Source organism: Paramisgurnus dabryanus, chromosome 24, assembly GCF_030506205.2.
Source record: "Paramisgurnus dabryanus chromosome 24, PD_genome_1.1, whole genome shotgun sequence".
Lineage (NCBI taxonomy): Eukaryota > Metazoa > Chordata > Actinopteri > Cypriniformes > Cobitidae > Paramisgurnus > Paramisgurnus dabryanus.
The window spans coordinates 21835334-21854619 of record NC_133360.1 but is presented as its reverse complement, the minus strand read 5'-3'; the positions used below and the strand labels follow the sequence as shown (position 1 = coordinate 21854619).

Genomic DNA, 19286 nt, shown 5'->3' with positions numbered 1-19286 from the left:
CATTGTAAAAAAACTTGAAATTAGCTCATTACAGGGCCCGGTTGCATAAAGCACCTTAAGTTTTTCCCTTAAGTATGACACTTAGGGATTAAATTCCCCTTACCTAAGTGAATGATTTAAGGGTGTTGCATTCAGTATAATCCCTGAAACGGTTCTCTTAGGTAAGGGTAATCATTAAGTGTTTCACGACAGCGACCCAGGTTTGCCGTTATAAAGTACTATTGTTGCCATGGAGACGCAACAGATAAACGTTAAGGGTTTTTTCTGCAACACCTGTAAGTTTAAGGAAAACATAAGGGAAAATTACACTTAAGGTGCTTGTATGCAACTGGGCCCACATTTACTAAAAGGAGCAAATTAGCATGAAAATGCAATTCCAAAAAAGTGCCAATGGGAAATATCTTTGAGTTATAAAAATTTGCAAATTAAATAACACAGGCGCAGCAGCTGATTTCTATAATGACCAACGCAGTCTACTAAGAGCAGCCCAAATTAGTTCAGGGTCGCAAATAAGCAGAGCTAATGAGGTGCGCTTAAGTTCAGCACAACGGACATTGCAGCAGAAAATGTCATAGTGCACTGAAAAGAACTGGAAGACAATTTTTTTTAAACATCTGGTATTGTATGACTTCTGTTTTATTTCCTTCAGCAAATAATAAATTACATGGCTTGGCAAACAATATTTTGAAGAATATGTTCCTCTGGGTTTGCAAATAAACTGTTACATGTTAAAACAATCCTCTGCCTTGTATCACAAACACTATCTGATGCCTCTTCTTTCAGCAACAATTGCACCCTTTTCAAGCGCAAAATGATTTAAAACATGCTTTTTTCAGCATTAAATAATGGCACAAATATCAGTTATATAACCCACGCAAACATTAGTTAATCATGTTATGTAAAAACGTCGGTTTAGAGCCAAGGCATGCGCAGAAGGAATCGTCTGTGGAGCCAGAGGCGGAGTCGTGGTATCAAACTTCCGCCCAAACGCTCACGCGACCAATTCAACCACGCCAATTTTAACAACATGCCCTGTTTCTATTGAATCAAATTACTAGCTAAAATGAAATGTATCAAAAGAATGAACACTTGAACATATATCAGCGTGATAACAACTATTTGAAAGGACCAAAACCATCTTTCGGAAACGTTTATTGGAAGTGTAAATAATTTTTTATTTAGTGCAGAGTCCCATTCCTTTGAATGGAGAGGGCGGGGTTATGACGCGCATCAGAGGCGAAATCCGCTTCTCGTGGGAGGGGCAAGTGCTATGCGGTTGTCTGTTTGCAAGATGGCTTATGTTGATCTTGCATTCATCGAGAGAGTTACCGGTTTGTATTTGGTAACCTTACTATAGGGGGAAAATAGTAAAAGAAAACGGTCAATAAACGTCAAGTGACTCAAAAGTGAAATGTGTATTTACAACTTACCAGGTTGCCCAATGTCCTCACTGACACTCTTCCAAGCGAGGTCCTTTTTATTCCTGTCTCTATAGAAATAAGAACTTGTGTTGAATAGCTCCCGGTGACTGCTCACAGACAATATCAAGCGTTCCTCCGTGTTAAATGAGTAACTCCGGGCAGGGCGGCCGCCACAGCAGCAAGCAGGCTCCTGATTGGTTAATGCCGCATGAAAATCCGACAAAGTTCACATTTTTCAACTTGGGCGCCAGGCACAAAATGCACAAAAAGCACCATTCGCGTGTACCACGCAAGTCTCTCAATTAGCACCATTCGCTAGACGCACGAATGAGGCAGAAAATGTCTTCCGCGCCGCGCTAAACGCATAATTCACGCCGCAAGACCTCCAGACGCGCGTCAACACATCTTTACATTAACTTAACATTGAAATCACTCGTGCTTGACGCCTCTACCGTGGCTGGTGTAAACGCAGCATTATACTGAAAGATTTTTACGTTCATGAGAAACAATTCAGTCAAGTGGTATAAAGCTTTTGAACAGTAGTGTATGTAAAGTGACAGATATTTATATAAAACCAAAAATTAATTTGGTAAAAGAATCATCTTTTTATCATCCAAATTTCTTTAAGCTTGTCACATATCCTCAGTTGAGTTGACCCACGGAGGATTGACACTGTACTGCCAGTACAAGTCTGTAGCCATTTTCAAAATTAGCAATCACCAAAATTCAAACAAGAGTAAAAATTGACACCAGTGATTCGCCAGATGGTAAAACCTGCAAATAAATAAGTTGCGTCCCAAATAACGTACTGTACACTACGTGCCCTTCTGTTTTCACTGACACCACTGTGCCCTTTTCTAACAGATGATTTTCTTAATTCCGATTGTAGAACTTCAGATCCCGGACCATGTACCGTTTCCATAGTTACACAACTTGTTCTTTTGATGAATGACAGCTTGTGTGATACATTACTCACATCTCACAATCTAACAGTCACTTCTCGACTATTTCAATAACGCATTCAGTTCACTCCTCCTTACATTCACATCCTGGATCAAAGTGGTCTGTGGAATAAATAAATCAAAAGAGACTGGCAATTTAAAAGATGACCTCCAGTGGATGAGGTTTTTAGAAACTAATGAAAAGTGAACATTTTGCAATCATTTATTCTTTCTGTCTTGTGTTGTGATTAAAACCAGTGGCTTTTAAAAATAGAGATGTTTCTTGTCGATCATGGGTCATTCTACGAAATGTCAATGTTTCCTTTACAGAAATATTACATTAAAACACCTTTTAGGGTTACAATTTATTTATTTTTTAAAATTAAACAATGTGTTATTTGAACAATTACACCTTCTTGAGCCATCAGTGTAGCAATATTAGATTTTTATTAATTAATTAGAATTTCAAGCACCACAAAAGTGCTCGTCCCCACAGTCATGTACAGAGGGAACATTTCTTGATTTTGAGATCATAAACAGTGTTTTCTTCCATTTAAAATACTATAATGTGTCCATAACTATCAAATATATGATGTAAATTACATTAAAAGACAAAATGCTAAAGTAATATTATAAAATATATAATGAAAGTAGTGGTCCACTGGAGTTGTGTCACTGGTGTTACAGTTTACAGTTTGTTCTTATTTTTAAATAAAAATCATACTGATGACATCACGTGACTTTCTTCTTTCAATTTCCTGGAGATCTATGAAGAGACGCCCATAAGTCCACTGTCTATTTTCATTTATTATTTATCTCATGATTTCATATGAAGCTTTTAGTTTAAGTCTGGTATGACCTCCTTTATTGTTTGGAAATCGTAAAAAAATTAGAATACAAATGGATTAAACTACTTAATTTAGTGAGTATACTGTACAATGATTGACAACATGTTTGATACTTGGCAGCAGAAATTTGGTAAAATGCAGTTTTCATGAAAATTGTCACTGGTGTTACTGTCACTGGTGTTACCTTCCTTGCAGTGAAGATTGGTAACACTAGTGACTGGTGATTTGTTGTGTCATTGGTGTTACTGTGTGTTTTTTTCACATTAAATAAAATCTTTCACATGTGACATGATGATACATTTTAATTCATTGAATTCCATTACACTTAAGAATTAAGCTTTAAAGCTGAAAAAAATTAAAAATAATATTTCATAAACAACTTTAATATTGCTAAAGAAGTAAGGTAACACCAGTGACAAAAATAAGGTCTATGCAGTCTTGAAGTACATGCACACAAAACATTTTTTTTTATGTTTACTTATAAAGTCAAAGAGTAATCTAATAAAGTTTAAATGTTAGAAAAAGAAATACATTTTAAGACATCTTGCCATGCCAAAAGTGGACGTTTCTGTTGAATGACCCTCATACGTTATCACTTTGCTTTAATAGGTCTTAAAAGATGTACCTTCCTTTTTTGTTTCATGAAACAGAAGTCATACAGTACAAACATTATTGTGAGTATTTACAGTGTTGCACCTTAAAGCTGTTTCACAAACTAAACAGCCATTTTTGCAATTTATAGATTTTTATATTTACATGTAATCAGAGGTGGAAAGAGTAATAAAATATTGTACTCAAGTAAAAGTAAAGTTAGTTTAATAATATTTTACTTAAGTAAAAGTAAATTTACTTGTCTAAAAATCTACTCAAGTAAAAGTAAAAAGTAAGTCATTTTAACTTTACTCAGAGTAAAAGTTACTTTTTTTTACAGCGGGGAGAGGTGGAGGATTCTAGTATAGTTCAAAAACGACAAGGGAATATAAATCTCAAACTAGTTGTTTTTAATTGTAGGAACATCTTTACAATTAAAGTGCAATAACAAAAAGTTGCTGGTAACACATTATTTTATTTAACTATATATAGTTTAAATGAGCATATAATGAAATGAGTGCCATGGCTATATACTTTTAACATGTTTATTGTCTTCTAGCTTCCCTGACCTGGGTATCTGATGTCAGACCATTATTCTTCTCTCTCTCTCTCTCTCTCTCTCTCTCTCTCTCTCTCTCTCTCTCTCTGTAATGTCTAATGGCCTGCGCATTCTCGACGACGTTCTTAAGTTGTGTTTGACTTGACGCGAAGCTGCTAGACCTCGGAAGATAATGTGCACGTATTAAAAACGCGTCGTGCAAATGAGCGGTTAAACCTAATCGTCAATTTCGTACTCAAGAGCATGAATCCTACCTTTCATAGGAAAGAAACACTCGCTTCGCGTCAGTGGAAAGTGGTCGCTAAATATGACCAGGGTTTCTTTCATAAGATTTGAACTGAGGCGGGTCTGCATGGCGAGCGCCTGTCTCGTCCGTCTCCATGGTTCTTTTTGCGCGTTCCCCCATCCATCAATCAATCATCCGTTGCGTGTCTTTATCAACTTGCTTTTTTAAAATATTTTTTTACTCAGTAACGGATGTTTTTAAAATGTAGCGAAGTACAATACTTTAAACAAAACATACTTAAGTAAAAGTAAAAGTACAGATTTTAAGAACTACTCAAAAAAGTAAAAGTAAACAAATGTAACGTGAGTATATGTAATTCGTTACTTTTCACCTCTGCATGTAATGCTCGGTCGGCTAACTGAGCTACAGGAACCCAAATGTCAAGTCGCAAGATACACTACACTGTAAAAATTCATTGTTGCACTTACATTTTAAAGTTTAATTAAACTTAATTTACAATCAATTTCAACTTTCTTGACTAATAAGGAGTTGCTTTAAGTTATGAAAATAAAGTTGAATTAGCTTAAGTCATTTTGGGCTCTATCTTACACCCGGCGCAATGCAGCGCAATGCGCGACGCAAGTGTCTTTCGCTAGTTTCCACCCTAATTTTCACGTTTAGCGCCGCTTTGTTTAAATAGCAAATGCATTTGCGCCCCCTTTTGCGCCCATGGGCGTTCTGGTCTGAAAACGAGGTGTGTTCAGGCGCATTGTTGGCGCGTTGCTATTTTGAGGAAACTAAAATAGACTACGCCATTGACCAACAAAAACCTGGTCTAAAGTCTAAAGTCAATGGCGCAATGTGTTTTATGTTATTTAAAGAGCGCATTAGTAAAATGCGCCTATACACGGGAGGACAAGGTTTGCTTATCACAAGGTACATGAATGCGCAGCAGCACAAAATGCTTTTAAATATGAAAGATTAAAGGATTGAATGTAAAAGATTATTATTGAGTCTCTTGGACATAAATGAGGACTTATTATGAGACGTTAGAAGGCACAAAGAGCTGCTTCACATGCAGCCTGGTAAGTAAATAAATACTTTGCTTTGAACAAATGCGTCTTTTTTTAAATGTTTTTTTTTTTTTGCTACCTCACGAATTTATTGTATATAATTACTCTGTACCTGTGGATATGGTGAGATGAGAAACATTTTTAAGTAATGCTTAAAAAAACTCTTTGCTAAAAAAACGCTGTCCAAAGTGCTGAAACGTGAGGAGAGCCGTTTATCACTACGCCTGCTGCAGCCATGTTACATCAGCAAAGTCCTTGATTATTACGCCAGAATGAGAGAATAGTTCCTAGCCATATCTGCCTAGAAAATCACAACTTTTAATTTTCTGTCGGTCTTAGTACACGATGTAACTACAGAAGAGTTAAGTTTTAAATAGGAAAAATATCGAAATTCTTTGGTTATATTTTGCCTGATGCTAATGGTCTAATCAGACTCAATGGATTATGCTAAGCTATGCTAAAAGTGCTAGCGCCAGACCCAGATCAAATGTTTAACTCTAGTGGAGCTGGAAAATGAGCATATTTTCAAAAAAGTGGAGTGTCCCTTTAAAAGAAATCACACATTCAAAAAAAATTGAAATATTCCTTGAGTTTTCAAAATATTACAAGAAACCACAAAGACTGCTACTAAAAGATATTTATAGGCTTATAGCATTGCATATTGGACTTTATAAAACAGAGAAGGAACAGAAACCCCATTGCTTTGTAATAAAAAGACCTTTTCTACAGAAGTCAAGCCAAGCACTTTACAGGGAGAATGAATTACATACATTTACAGCTGTGAGTGCCACACATTATGACTCCTCCATCCTCACATTTAAAAGACTAAACCATAGATACAGCTGCTGTCAGGACAACATATAACCCAGAACTGACTAACACTTGAAACAACACTGCAAGCAGCATAACTTATCTGTGCGTTCTTAGATGCCGAGCAGGTTGGTCAAGACGAGCTGGCACGAGAAACCATCAGGAAAAAACCTGATGGTGCATGTTTATAATTTGTGAATTTAACTTTTTTGAATGAAGGCTGTGCCAATAAAAATCTACATCACATTTTGATCCTAATACCAATTCATATTGTGTGCATCATTTCCTTTCGACTGTAATATTTTAGTATTTTTTTCCACATACACACATCCAGGAAGGCTGTACAGCTGCAACATCTTATAGAATAGTCGATAATTCTCGATAATAAAAAGTAGCGTTCAATGAATAAGCTGCGTAGAAGTGTATGCACCAATAAAAGTTTAATTTCTTCGTTTAATAGAAGTGACTTTCTCTTTTTTAGAACCACGCAGCTTGCGCTGTTGCAATGGGACGGTGGGCAAGTGACGTCACAGACCAAACTAATCGATAATGACGCTATTGTCACTATCGAATATTATCGACAATTGGATTAGTTGTTGCAGCTCTACTGTATTTTGATCTCTTACCTTGCTGAGCTGCTGATGGACACTTAAATTATACATCATCACAACTCCATCCAGGATTTCCAGAAGAGACTTCTCCGCGATTGGCTGATCGGTCTCTTCTAACGGTCGCCCCAGCAACAGTCCGTCGTTACTATGGCTTCCCTCAACTGGAGATGGGGATGAGAGAGAATTGGTGGGGGAAAGAAAGAAAAGAGAGGTTTGAGCTGAAATATCATATTCCTTGGTAATGACTTTGGTAACAAGGTGGGAAACATTTTTTTTGTGACACCAATGGCAAAAGAAAATGATTTTCTGTATAGCTGTGTAATAGGGCATCAGTCTTGCATACAGGTATACTAAACTTTGCCATTGTAGTCTATGCCCCACACATACGCAACCCAGGCAACGATGTCGGTTAGCAGACACGCCCCTTACTACTGATTGGCTACAAGTGTGTTTCAGTAGTTGGCCCAACTCGCTTTTCCAAAGTGTTTTTCAAAAATCACGCACCCCACCTATAAAGTCTCAAACCCAAAAAACAACAAACTAAAACGCCTCATTCAAGCACGCCCCCACATATCTACGCCACTGTGTGGGAAGATTTGCATAATAGCACCCAAATTATATATGCAAAGAAAAAAGTCCTAACTTTTATTCTCGCTGCAGTATTGTTGACGCCGCTGCAAGGTTGTGTGCTTTGGGAACTGATATTCCAAATATGGTAAGGGGCGTAACATTTCCATCACATGGTATTCGCCCAATCACAACGCACTGGATAGTTGCCCAATCAGAGCACAACACGGTTGAGTTTTAAACACATTGCATTACACCAAATACACCAAATAATGTTCTTTAGTCATATGACACCTTTAAAGGCGGGGTGCATGATCTCTGAAAGCCAATGTTGACATTTGAAATCACCTTAACAAACACGCCCCTACCCCAACAGAATCTAGACCTTCTTTTGATAGACCCGCCCCATACATACGCCATGATGTCGGTTTGTAGACATGACCCTTCTTGCGGATTGGCTACAAGTGTGTTTTGGTACTTGGCCCGACTTGTTTTTCAAAAATCATGTACCCCGCCTTTAACAGCAGATATTGTGAAAATAGAAACTCTAGCTCATTTCTCTTAGCCTAAAATGTAAGTACGGTAAATCATTGGACTCACTGTCTTCCTCTGTTCTTTGGTCTACTACAAGCGTCCGGACTTTAACCTTCTCAGGTGGGGCGAGTGGTCGTCCGGGGGACATGAGGCTGACGGTGGCGGTGCTGAGGAACCGGTTGGCCCGGCCCAGGGTCGGCGAGCTCAACCAGCCGGGACGAGCCATTGCACCACCAATGGCGCCAGATGGTCTCTATGGATCCGAAACACACATACAGTACTGTGCACAAGTCAAGGCCACCACCACCTTGTTGTTTTAGAAGTTTTAATGTCCATACATATTTATTTTTCAATCTATTTTATTAAGATACACAAAGAAAATCCGAGCAGCAGATACCTGTGTGGCTCCCGACTCCTCATCTTCATCCAGGTCATCCATGGAGGTGGCTTGGATCTCCGCTGGGTCTATGATGATGTTGGCCTTTGTGGCCAAGTCATCTGAAAACAAGGCAAATTTTTTATATTTATTTTAGTTGCTTAAAGGTACAGTGCGTAAGCTTTTATTTTATCTAAGGTTAATACGCAGTAACAAATATAAGCAAGCAACGTACAGATTCATTGGCGTGTAAAGTTTAAATTCAGTATTAAAACATTTAAGGCCCTATTTTAACGATCTAAGCGCATTGTCTAAAGCGCACGGCGCACGGTCTAAATGGGCGTGTCCGAATCCACTTTTGCTAATTTAACGACGGGAAAAATGTTTTGTGCGCCGAGCGCGTGGTTGAAAAGGGTAGGTCCTATTTTTTTAATGATTAATGGGAGTGTTATGGGAGTAACGTGCAATAAACCAATAAGAGTCTCAGCTCTCATCCCCTTTAAAAGCCAGTTGCGCTGGCGCTATGTCTGATCCCTATTTAGATGACGGACTTTGTAAATTAAAAAACTAAGCGGAGGAAGAAAATCCCCACTTTAAGATTAATTTTAAATAATTGTGTTGTTTTTCACTTGTATTGAAATTGTTCTTTTTTATTAAAACCTTTAAAACCCGTTTTCTTTTAGTCATGGAAGTAAAAAGCAGGCTTTTAATTGCTTTAAATGTATGGCTATCCAATATCATCAAAAAATAATTTACAAGTATGTAAGAAAAGGTTTTTACTGTAAAAATACTTAATTTAAACAGGAGATAAAGAATTTACAAACGGCTCTCTGCACGTTTCAGCACTTGGACAGCGTCAGTTTTTTTCAGCATTACTTAAAAATTTTTCTCATCGCACAATATTCACAGGTACAATAAATCATCATATACAATAAATCCGTGAGGTAGCATTTAAAAAAAAACACATTTAAAAACAGACGCATTTGTTTAAAGCAAATTTTTTATTTAGTTACCAGGCTGCAGGTGAAGCAGCTCTTTATGCCTTTTAACGTCTCATAATCAGTCCTCATTTATGTCCAAGAGACTCAATAATAATCTTTACATTCAATCCTTTAATCTTTCATATTTAAAAGCGTTTTTTTGCTGCTGCGCATTCATGCATGTGATAAGCAAACCAGCGTTGTCGTCCCGTTTATAGGCGCATATTAATAATGCGCTCTCCGTAAATAACAAGAAACATATTGCATATTGAATTTCATATTGACATTAGACTTTAGAGCATGTTTTTGTTGATCAATGGCGTAGTCTATTTTAGTTGCCTAATAATAGCAACGCACCAACAATGCGCCTGAACACACCTCGTTTTCAGACCAGAATTCCCATGGGCGCAAAAGGGGGCGCCAATGCATTTGCTATTTAAACAACGTGGCGCTAAACGTGAAAATGATAATTGCGCACGGTGGAAACTAGCAAAAGACACTTGCGCTGCATTGCACCGGGTGTAAGATAAAGCCCTTGATCTGTTTGTGTGAGCAGCACCCAACAAAGCAACACTGGCTCAACCAATAGCACCAGTTTGGGGCGGAGCTATCTGTATGATATGGAAAATAGACAAGGGAAATATTCACGAAGCGCGTTTATAATCTTTATTTTGAGTATTCTGTTTGGTGACACTAGCGGTGCAGAAACGACACCCTTAAAACTTTATTTATAATTAAAGAGACAATGCCACCGAGAAAAGGACGAAGATTTGTTTTCCCTCAAAAAGTCCAAACCAAAAAGAAATTTCCTTCTCATGAACACTCCAGTCTTATTATTTATTAATGCCCATTTTTCTTCTTCTGGACAGAAGAGTAATAAAAATCAAAGCTTCAAGTCACCAGAAGACTTTAGGAGACATATGTGCTCCATTTCACTCCAATCGTCTACATATCCCGAGCAATCTAACTTGTGTCCAACAGAGAAGTATTTGAAAGAAGAATCGGTAATAGCAGCTACTTCAGAAAAGATTAAAAGAAAAGGCTGAACTTCAGAAACGGTAAAGACATTTATGGCCTTGACAGTTCATTTCAGTGAGCGATAGAGAAATGTGCCGAATATGGACATTATTTAAGTTAGGCTCCTTCAAACGTTATTGAACAATCCTACCTTTGCAACTATAGTCATCTGTCAATTTAACCTCTTTTATGTCCATTCAAATGGTTTTTTACATCATTACTGTAAGACACTGTTGCCAGGGCACTGACGTACAATATTCAGAAAGGATATATGTGATATCTGACCTAGTCAAACTGATTTTTTAAAGATAGACATAATTATTTCCAGATGAGCAAATTACATCTACTAATTTATCGTATCGTGGTATGACTCATAATTTAAGAGCAAGAGGTCGGACAGGACGGATGACCCGAGAGATATAGTTTCATTAATTTAGTGTCGGGCTGAAATAGCATCTTGGTGAGACCTGCGAAAATCACGTCTGTGAATCATCGATAAATCTAAGTGTCCATAAACATCAACGAGATCACATTCATAAATCTAAAAGTTATTAGTGGTGTATGGATTGGTACCCGGAATACTTAACGGAAGAGTGGATATATAGTAAATGTGCGCTTATTTAATTATGAAAGACACCTTAATTTTATACACACAATTGAATATACTGTTATTGGGAATAATCATGATAATAATAAATATAAGTATTCGTATAATGTTAAAAGGGACATTTCACAAGACTTTTTAAGATGTCAAATAAATCTTCGGTGTTCCCAGAGTGCGTATGTGAAGTTTTTGCTTAAAATACCATATAGATAATTTATTATAACATGTTAAAACTGCTAATTTGTAGGTGTGAGCCAAAATGTGCAGTTTTTAGGTGTGTCCTTTAAATGCAAATGAGCTGATCTCTGTACTAAATGACAGTTCTGTGGTCGGATAGTGCAGATTAAGAGGTGGTATTATCACCTTCTGACATCACAAGGGGAGACCAATTTAAATGATCTTTTTTTCACATGCTTGCAGAAAATGATTTACTAAAACTAACTGGGTTGATCTTTTTCATATCTTCAAGGTTAATAGAAGCACTGGGGACACAATTATAGCACAGGTGAAAAGTCCGATTTTGATTATATGTCCACTTTAAATCACTGTATTTACGAACAAAACCTTTTCGAGAAGCTATTTTACTATTGATTAACTATATTTAACTTTGTTGTCCACATAATTTTTCATTGCCTTTTTGTCCTTGTAGTAAGTTATAGACCTGTTTTTTTTTTACTTTTTGATGGCAGGGACCCCCACTTAAAATAAACCTTTAGCAAGGGACCCCTTTCCAAAAAAATATAAAAAAAAAAATAGTAATTATGATATTATAAAGACTGCAGATTGTTTACAAAATTTATTGATTGGTCACACATGGCTTTGTCTTTTATCTCTTGAAATTTTCTGGGAACCCCTTGGACCCTTCTGGGGGATCCCCGTACCCCAGTTTGAAATCACTGTTATAGATGACTGGAGAAAAATCACGCTTTATCTTTGAAACTTATAACATGCAGTGTATATAAGAGGTCTCCACAAGCCCACTTAGATCTGAAAACCAGAGGTCCGACCTGAGGTAGTGGCATTTGGTCGCAGGTAATTTAAAATGAATGTGTTTTTGCCGAACGGACCCGAGAAGACCCCATACCATATCTTGCATGTGTGCATCGAGTCTTTTTTCAACCCCTCCTCTGTTTGTCAAGAGTGCTTGCGAAATCGCGTGGCTGCCGGTAGGTTAATTTTCATTGAGCCAGACCTGTCAATCAATTTTGAATGTATATTTAAGCGGTTACTGTGGTGTCGTCATCAGATAACAAAAGAAAATAAATGGAACAGCGGGCCAAAGGGGTTACTTTCTGTTTACATTCGTCAATTAAAAAAAATTTGCCATAGAGTCCGATTCCGGTTTAAGTGTGCGCTTACACTATCCAAACCAAACCACGCTCGGGCACGTTTGACCCCCAAAGCCTGGTTCATTTGACTAGTGTGACAGCTTTGTACTACGCCCAGGCATGATTTGGTTAATCGCACCCTGGCCGGCTTGCAGAGGTGGGTTGAAGTGTGATTCACTTGGGCTCACAGTGTGATCGTTACTCGCGGCAGAGCGCGTTTCAAAAGGAGAGACGTCAATTTTTGCGACCACTCACCTTCTTAAAAATCTTCTGATGCACGCAGGAGGGTTTCAACTAAGTAAATAATGGCATGTGAGGGGTCATCGCCTACCAAATGACTCATAATAAAAAAAACGTAACATTACGATTTGTTCCAGTCTTAAGAGAGCGCTTCACTTCCTGTTTTGTAAAAAAAAAAAAAAAAAAAAAATCGCATACTAATGATGAAAGTGTGCCCAGATAAAAGTGAGTGTGTGCATCTGGGGGAGTAGGGAGGGGGGACAATTGCGCTGGGGCATGGTTTGGTTTGTTTAGTGTGAATGTGCCCTAATTTTCTCGTGTTTGTCTCGGGTCGAGTCTTTCTTTAAGAAAATATATTTATGTACATGGGGTTCGGTAAATAGTGATACAAGTTATTTTTGGTCGGGTACATTTCTTTAGACCCGAGAAGACCTCTAGTGTATAAGGAAGACTTAAGATATAAATAAATCAAAAGAAGCAATGTGGTGAAAATGTAATACCGTGCCAAAGCTCATACAATAAAATAAATTAATTTCACAAAATTGCTTGGTTGAAAATTATGCAAAACACAAGTAATATGTATTTTCCCACACATCACTCATACGTCTCAAACATGCTATTCACAGAAACTCTAGAATGTAAAATTACCTGTAACTCGATCAATTAATCACAATTCACTAAATCAACCTACAAATTATCCTTGGAGAAATAAGGAAAAATAAACTTAACGTTACATGTATGTGTGAGTTTAGCCATCTTTCGCTGTTCAAAGATGAGGAACGGCTTTGTAAAAACATTTTTTTTCATACTGTAGCGACCTTGAAGCCATTAGATGGACTCGGCACAGAAATAGGTTGGAGAGAGAGCAGCAAGGCCATCCATTTAGCTTCAAATGGAAATTGTCTAGTGAAGGTAAATGCTGAAACAGCTTTAGTGAAGTTTGTTAAAGTGCTCCAGAAATGCCATACTGACTGATGAGATTTTAACAGATATCAGAAGTGTTGCCATTCACAATGATTTAAAGTGTGATTATCATAAATGATTAGTCAAATACGTTTTAAATGTGACTTAGACCAATCAAAAGGTAAATAGTGATGAAATTGACCAGCAAAAAATTACTACCATGATGATAAGGTGTTATGGGTGGTTGCTAAGGCGGTCTTATGCAGTTCCTAAGGTGTTCTAAGCCAGTGGTTCTCAAACTTTTTCAGCCTGCGGCCCCCCTGGGGTATAGTGCATTCTTTCGCATCCCCCTCCCCAAAGAAAATGTATTACAATTTTGATCCAAAATGTAACATTTTGATTAGACAAAACATAGTAAAGTATACAAATTAGTGTTGTTGGTTAGTAGCCTTATTTTGTTAAGGTTTAATTACACATAATTTATAATTTTAATTACTGTATGTTATAAAATGTCATAAACCTGGGGCCCCCCTGGCACCATGTCGCGGCCCCCCCTGAACCACTGTTCTAAGCTGTTTTACAATAAGTGCATTGCTATAGAGTTGCCAAGGTGTTTCTGGTGGTTGCTAGGGCACTAGGGTTGTGCCTATCGACGACAGGCAGACATATGGCTCATAGTGGGCTTTCATTTTGTCGGATGCCTATAATGGGTCATATCCCCCAACACTATAGGGCACTGCCAAGTGGTTGTTAGGGTGTTATTGGTGGTTTCTAGTCTCAACGACTTAGGAGTTTTAAAGTCATCATTTTATTGGTTGTTGAGAAATGCAGGGAGAAATGCAGGGTCTTTCTTTGTTCAGTCGAGAGGAAATTATGTTTTTTGAGGAAAACATTCCAGGATTTTTCTCATTTTAATAGACTTTAATGGAACCCAACACGTAACACTTAACTCAAAACTTAACAGTTTTTTTTAACTGAGTTTCAAAGGACTCTAAATGATCTCAAACGAGGCATAAGGGTCTTAGTGCAAAACGATTGTCATTTTTGAAAATAAAAATAACAAATATACACTTTTAAATTACAACTTCTCGTCTAAATCCGGTCCAGCGCGACCTAACGTAAATGCGTAGTGACGTAGGGAGGTCGCGTGTTACATATATAAGACGCACATTTGCGGACCATTGTAAACAATAAAGTGACACAAAGACATTAATTAGTATCATTCGACATATAACAACGTAGGAACGGTCCTCGTTCTCAACACTTGTAAACACTGGGGCAGAGTTTCGCGTTCGTCCTCTGTGACCTCTTGACGTCCTGACGTATTGCGTGGGGTCACGTTGGCGAATCACGACCGGATTTAAACGAGAAGTTGTGCTTTAGAAGTGTATATTTGTTATTTTTATTGTCAAAAATGACAATCGTTTTGCTAGATAAGACCCTTATGCCTCATTTGGGATCATTTAGAGTCCTTTGAAACTCCGTTGAAAAAAACTGTTAAGTGTTGAGTGTTGGGCGGCGCGGACAGGCACCACCTGGCGGCGCCGGTGTGCGTATACTCATAGAAAACAATGTGTTTGATTTTTTTAGAATGGCGCTGCGCGGCTGGCAAAGCTGATCAATCAGATTCGGCTCATATTGATAAGGTAGTAAAGACGATATTAACTCTTGTTAGTCGTGCATTGAGAGCTTATCTTCAAAACATGGTAAGGAGGGTTACATTTCCGGCTGACGTCTGAAATATTTAGGCCAATCACACGTACTGGTAAGGTGGCCAATCGGAGGACCCTACGCTTTTCAGAATGATGAGCTTCAACGCGTTTTAGGGAGGCAGAGGAGCAATGATAATGTACGATATGTGGAAAATAAAGTGCTTTTTGAACCTTAAACCATGCAAACACATTGTATTACAGCAAATACACCAAACAACGTTGTTTTTAGCAATGTAATAGGTGCTCTTTAATAAAAAAACAACTAGAAAAAAACCTAGATGATAGGTCAGGTCATATATAGTGGATATGAAAATTTTGTACGGTTTAAAGACCAAAATCAACAATAGAGAGAATAATTGATATAATATGTCAGCTAAATAACCTATAAATCGATATTGTCGAGACTGGTAACAAGCTTTGATTTGAAAGCAGACCACAAATACTTCAAGATATGATGGTCAAACTGAAGCCTGTCAACTACAAGTTGGCACAGTTTACAAAATACGGATTTGGCACTAGGGATGCTTAACGATTAATCGCGATTAATCGTTAGCAGAATAAAAGTTTTTGTTAACATCATATATGTGTGTGAACTGTGTATAATAACTTTGTATAAATAAATGTACACACATGCATGTATATGTTTTAGAAATGTTTACATGTGTATATACATTTGTATATTTATGTATAATTTATATTATATATAAATATAAATACTTAATATATACATTTTTTTTTCTTAAAATTATACATGAATGTGTTCATATTTATATATATATATATACATATTTATTATACACAGTTTACACACATATGTGATGTAAACAAAAACTTTTATTCTGCTAACGATTAATCGCGATTAATTGTTTAGCATCCCTATTTGGCACTTTTCACTTATTCACGCTGAATTCACGCCACAAAGAAAATCAGTTTTGTGAAGATGTTTTTGGGACAATCAGCAGAGAGGTGATTGAATATAATTGGAAAAAGGACGAAGTAATCATCAGTGATTAATCAAAGAAGAACCGAGAAGAGGAACGCCGAGTGAAGATGAGTTTTTAGGAAACAAAAGACAGAATGAAAATAAGGCAAACCATAGTCCAACCAAGTGATGCGTGACAGGACTGCCTCACCACCAATGAAAACACATCACAGACTTGCAAAAATAATTGCCAAATGCTATTCACATGTGAATTCCTGGGTGATTTCTAATTTGCATATTATCCATCCTGTATCCCACGTTTCGGTTTGGGATGAGTGCATATAGTTCATTAAAAACTGCATGTCCAAAGTGTGGCCGGAAAGCATAACATTACTGGTGGCCTTTTATTGATGAACACATTATGAGGTAAACCAATTGTGAAATAACATGCCTCAGCGCATTCTGGGTAATCTAGCCACAAATATCATCACATATAAAAGGAAAATCCCCTTTTTCTCTTCACTCGCTCTCGTACTCCCCACTGTTCGTCAATAATTTTGCGGGACGTGACGCTGCCTTGAGGCAAATCAATGTCTATCTGCATTAAAGTCTTTCTAAACGTAGCCAGCCTCCATCTCATCCAATCATATCAAAAACTTTAATAATGCTACAAATCAAAGTACAAGAATAGGCTTATTTTTTAGGTTAATAGCAAAGTCAAAAGCAAATTTTAAATCTAAAAAGGCCCCTTAGGTTGTGTACAAAGCATTCAGTCTTAATCTAAAACGAATTTGCTACGTTGATCAATCCATACTGTTTGCCTGTCAGCTTTGGTTAAATCAATAACAAATTTTCAGAAGTTTCAAAACAAAACACCTGATTTTACAACTAAGAAAAACAACACAAAATAAATGAGAATAAATGTTTCTAAAAAAATGTTTGCAAACAAAATTCACACACTCAATACAGCAAAAACCATTATTAAAAATAAATATTAAAACTGTATACATTTTGTCTCTTATCATATAAAAATAAATAAAAAAACTGTATACATTTTGTCTCTTATCAAAATAAATATATAAAAATAAATAATAAAAACGGTATCATCTTGTTTATCTTCTAATGAAAGTTTACCGACATAGCAAACTGCTTAAAATCAAATTGACTATCTGCTCCCCCTGGTGGCCTCAGCCAAACATCACACATCATATTTTAATAAAACAAGGTTTTATTTCTTTTGAACTAACCTTTTAGTGTCTTCTTCAAATGCGAAAGAAGTCCACCGAGCCTCTGAAGATCAAAGTAATCCACCTTCCCGTTGTAAAACAGCTGAGGGGGAACATAGGCGTCTGACGGACACACACAAAAAAGTTTACAAAGTTTGTTGTCTATAGCATGTATATTATGAAGTCAAGGACAAAAGCACTTTACAGTCAATGATAATGGCGTCCACATTTGTGGCCAAATATTAAAACGCAGAAGGACACGGCCTCATTCCTAAAAGCTTTCTGACGGCATTATTAATGTTTATTTATGGTCAGTGTAGTCAATATAAATCAGCTAAAATATAAAGTTGAACTAAAGATCAGTTACTAGTTGTGGCCGGCGTAACAGACCTGTGTGTGTTTGTGTTGTCTACCTTCACTGCTGATGGTTCCAGGACATTTTTCCCTCCCTTCATCCCAGTAGCTCCTGATGGCCGTGATCAACCGGTGTAGAAAGCACACCATGTATTCAGGAGGACATAAAACTGTGGGGTTCTGTAAATACAAACACACAAAACACTACAATATAGTTGATGCAAATATTAAACAGATGTCCTTGTATAAAACATCCCTTTAATTAAAAATAAAAGGGTTCAACTTTCCACGCAGAAGGTCAAAATGGTTGTTTTCCGAGCTTAAATGAGTCTGGAAGCTGTTTGTGTGACATCTCGACCTATTATAAATTTCGCATCTGGAGATAGTAAAATGTCTCGAGGTCACGTTAAAGGGCAGGTCTAACTGTATTTTCTGCATTCTGACTTATTAACACAGTTAAAGAGTTGGCTTTCTCATGCATAACATAGGCAAAGTGTCAAAAAACGGTATTTCTGTGCCAAACACATTCCTTTTTCCTACAAGTTTTGGACAGTTTTAAAGCAACACTAAAGAGTTTTTGCTCTTTGCTCCCCCTACAGGTTGTAAGCGGAATTTACTATTACCACTATCGTAAATAATTTAGCCTACTCCAGCAACGCTGGCTCTGATTGGATTTTAGGTCTGCAGTAAAGCAAGTTTTTGTAGTTTTCACTCGAACTACAGGACCGCAATCCGACGGTTGGAAACTTCTTTAGTGCGGTTTTGGCCGATAGAGAGCTTCAAAGCGAATGTGAAAGTGCCGTTCACCCTGTTTTATGGAACTTTTTTGGAAACGTTATTTTAAGGTGAAAAAAACTCTTTGGTGTTGCTTTAAATACTGAATCTGTTGTGTAACAGAGCCCCCAAGTATGGTGGAAGTCCTTATATGGGCACTTTAACGGGAATAGCGCATGCACACACAAGAGCTGACAAAAAATCAACGTCACCAAAGTATAGTAGTGTGTTGTTGTTGTTTGCGAGCTTGTTCAGTTTTCCAATGAACCCAGCCTTATGGAAACAATGGATATAGTTTGTTTATCCGGGGTGGCAGCAGAGTTGTGCGTGTGTATTTGTTTAGCGCTTGATTTTGTTAAAATGGGGCGCAAGCGGTAAGTAAACCTGCATTAAATGTCTGTGTTTTGTTGACAATCGACATGTAAGTGCATATAATGTAAACGACACAAATATGTAGTGAACCGTACGTTATGCGGAGATAGTGGGATAATGTTTTGTGTGTGTTGCTTGCTTGTGACTTGCTCCTCCCGCTGTGCGCCTTGAGGTAGATCTGTTTTTTATAAATCTGATAAAATTAAAGACTCTTCGGAAATATGAAGGATGTGATACTACTCCACAGGTACTCAAGATTAACATGAGATAAACAGAAACAGCGTTATTATGGGAGCT

The 19286-nt window shown here is 37.3% G+C and overlaps 1 protein-coding gene across 2 annotated transcripts in view; it reads right to left on the bottom strand.

Moving 5' to 3' along the window:
* The window catches only part of rnf123 (ring finger protein 123), a 197045-nt gene that overhangs the window by 149848 nt on the left and 27911 nt on the right, over positions 1 to 19286 (bottom strand). For both annotated transcript variants that reach the window (XM_065259459.1, XM_065259460.2), the window contains 5 exons: positions 17903 to 18023; positions 17511 to 17612; positions 8579 to 8679; positions 8248 to 8434; positions 7096 to 7241 (listed from right to left, as the gene is read on the bottom strand). In XM_065259459.1, the coding sequence (XP_065115531.1) occupies positions 7096 to 7241; positions 8248 to 8434; positions 8579 to 8679; positions 17511 to 17612; positions 17903 to 18023 (657 nt within the window). The remainder of the gene's footprint in view (positions 1 to 7095; positions 7242 to 8247; positions 8435 to 8578; positions 8680 to 17510; positions 17613 to 17902; positions 18024 to 19286) is intronic.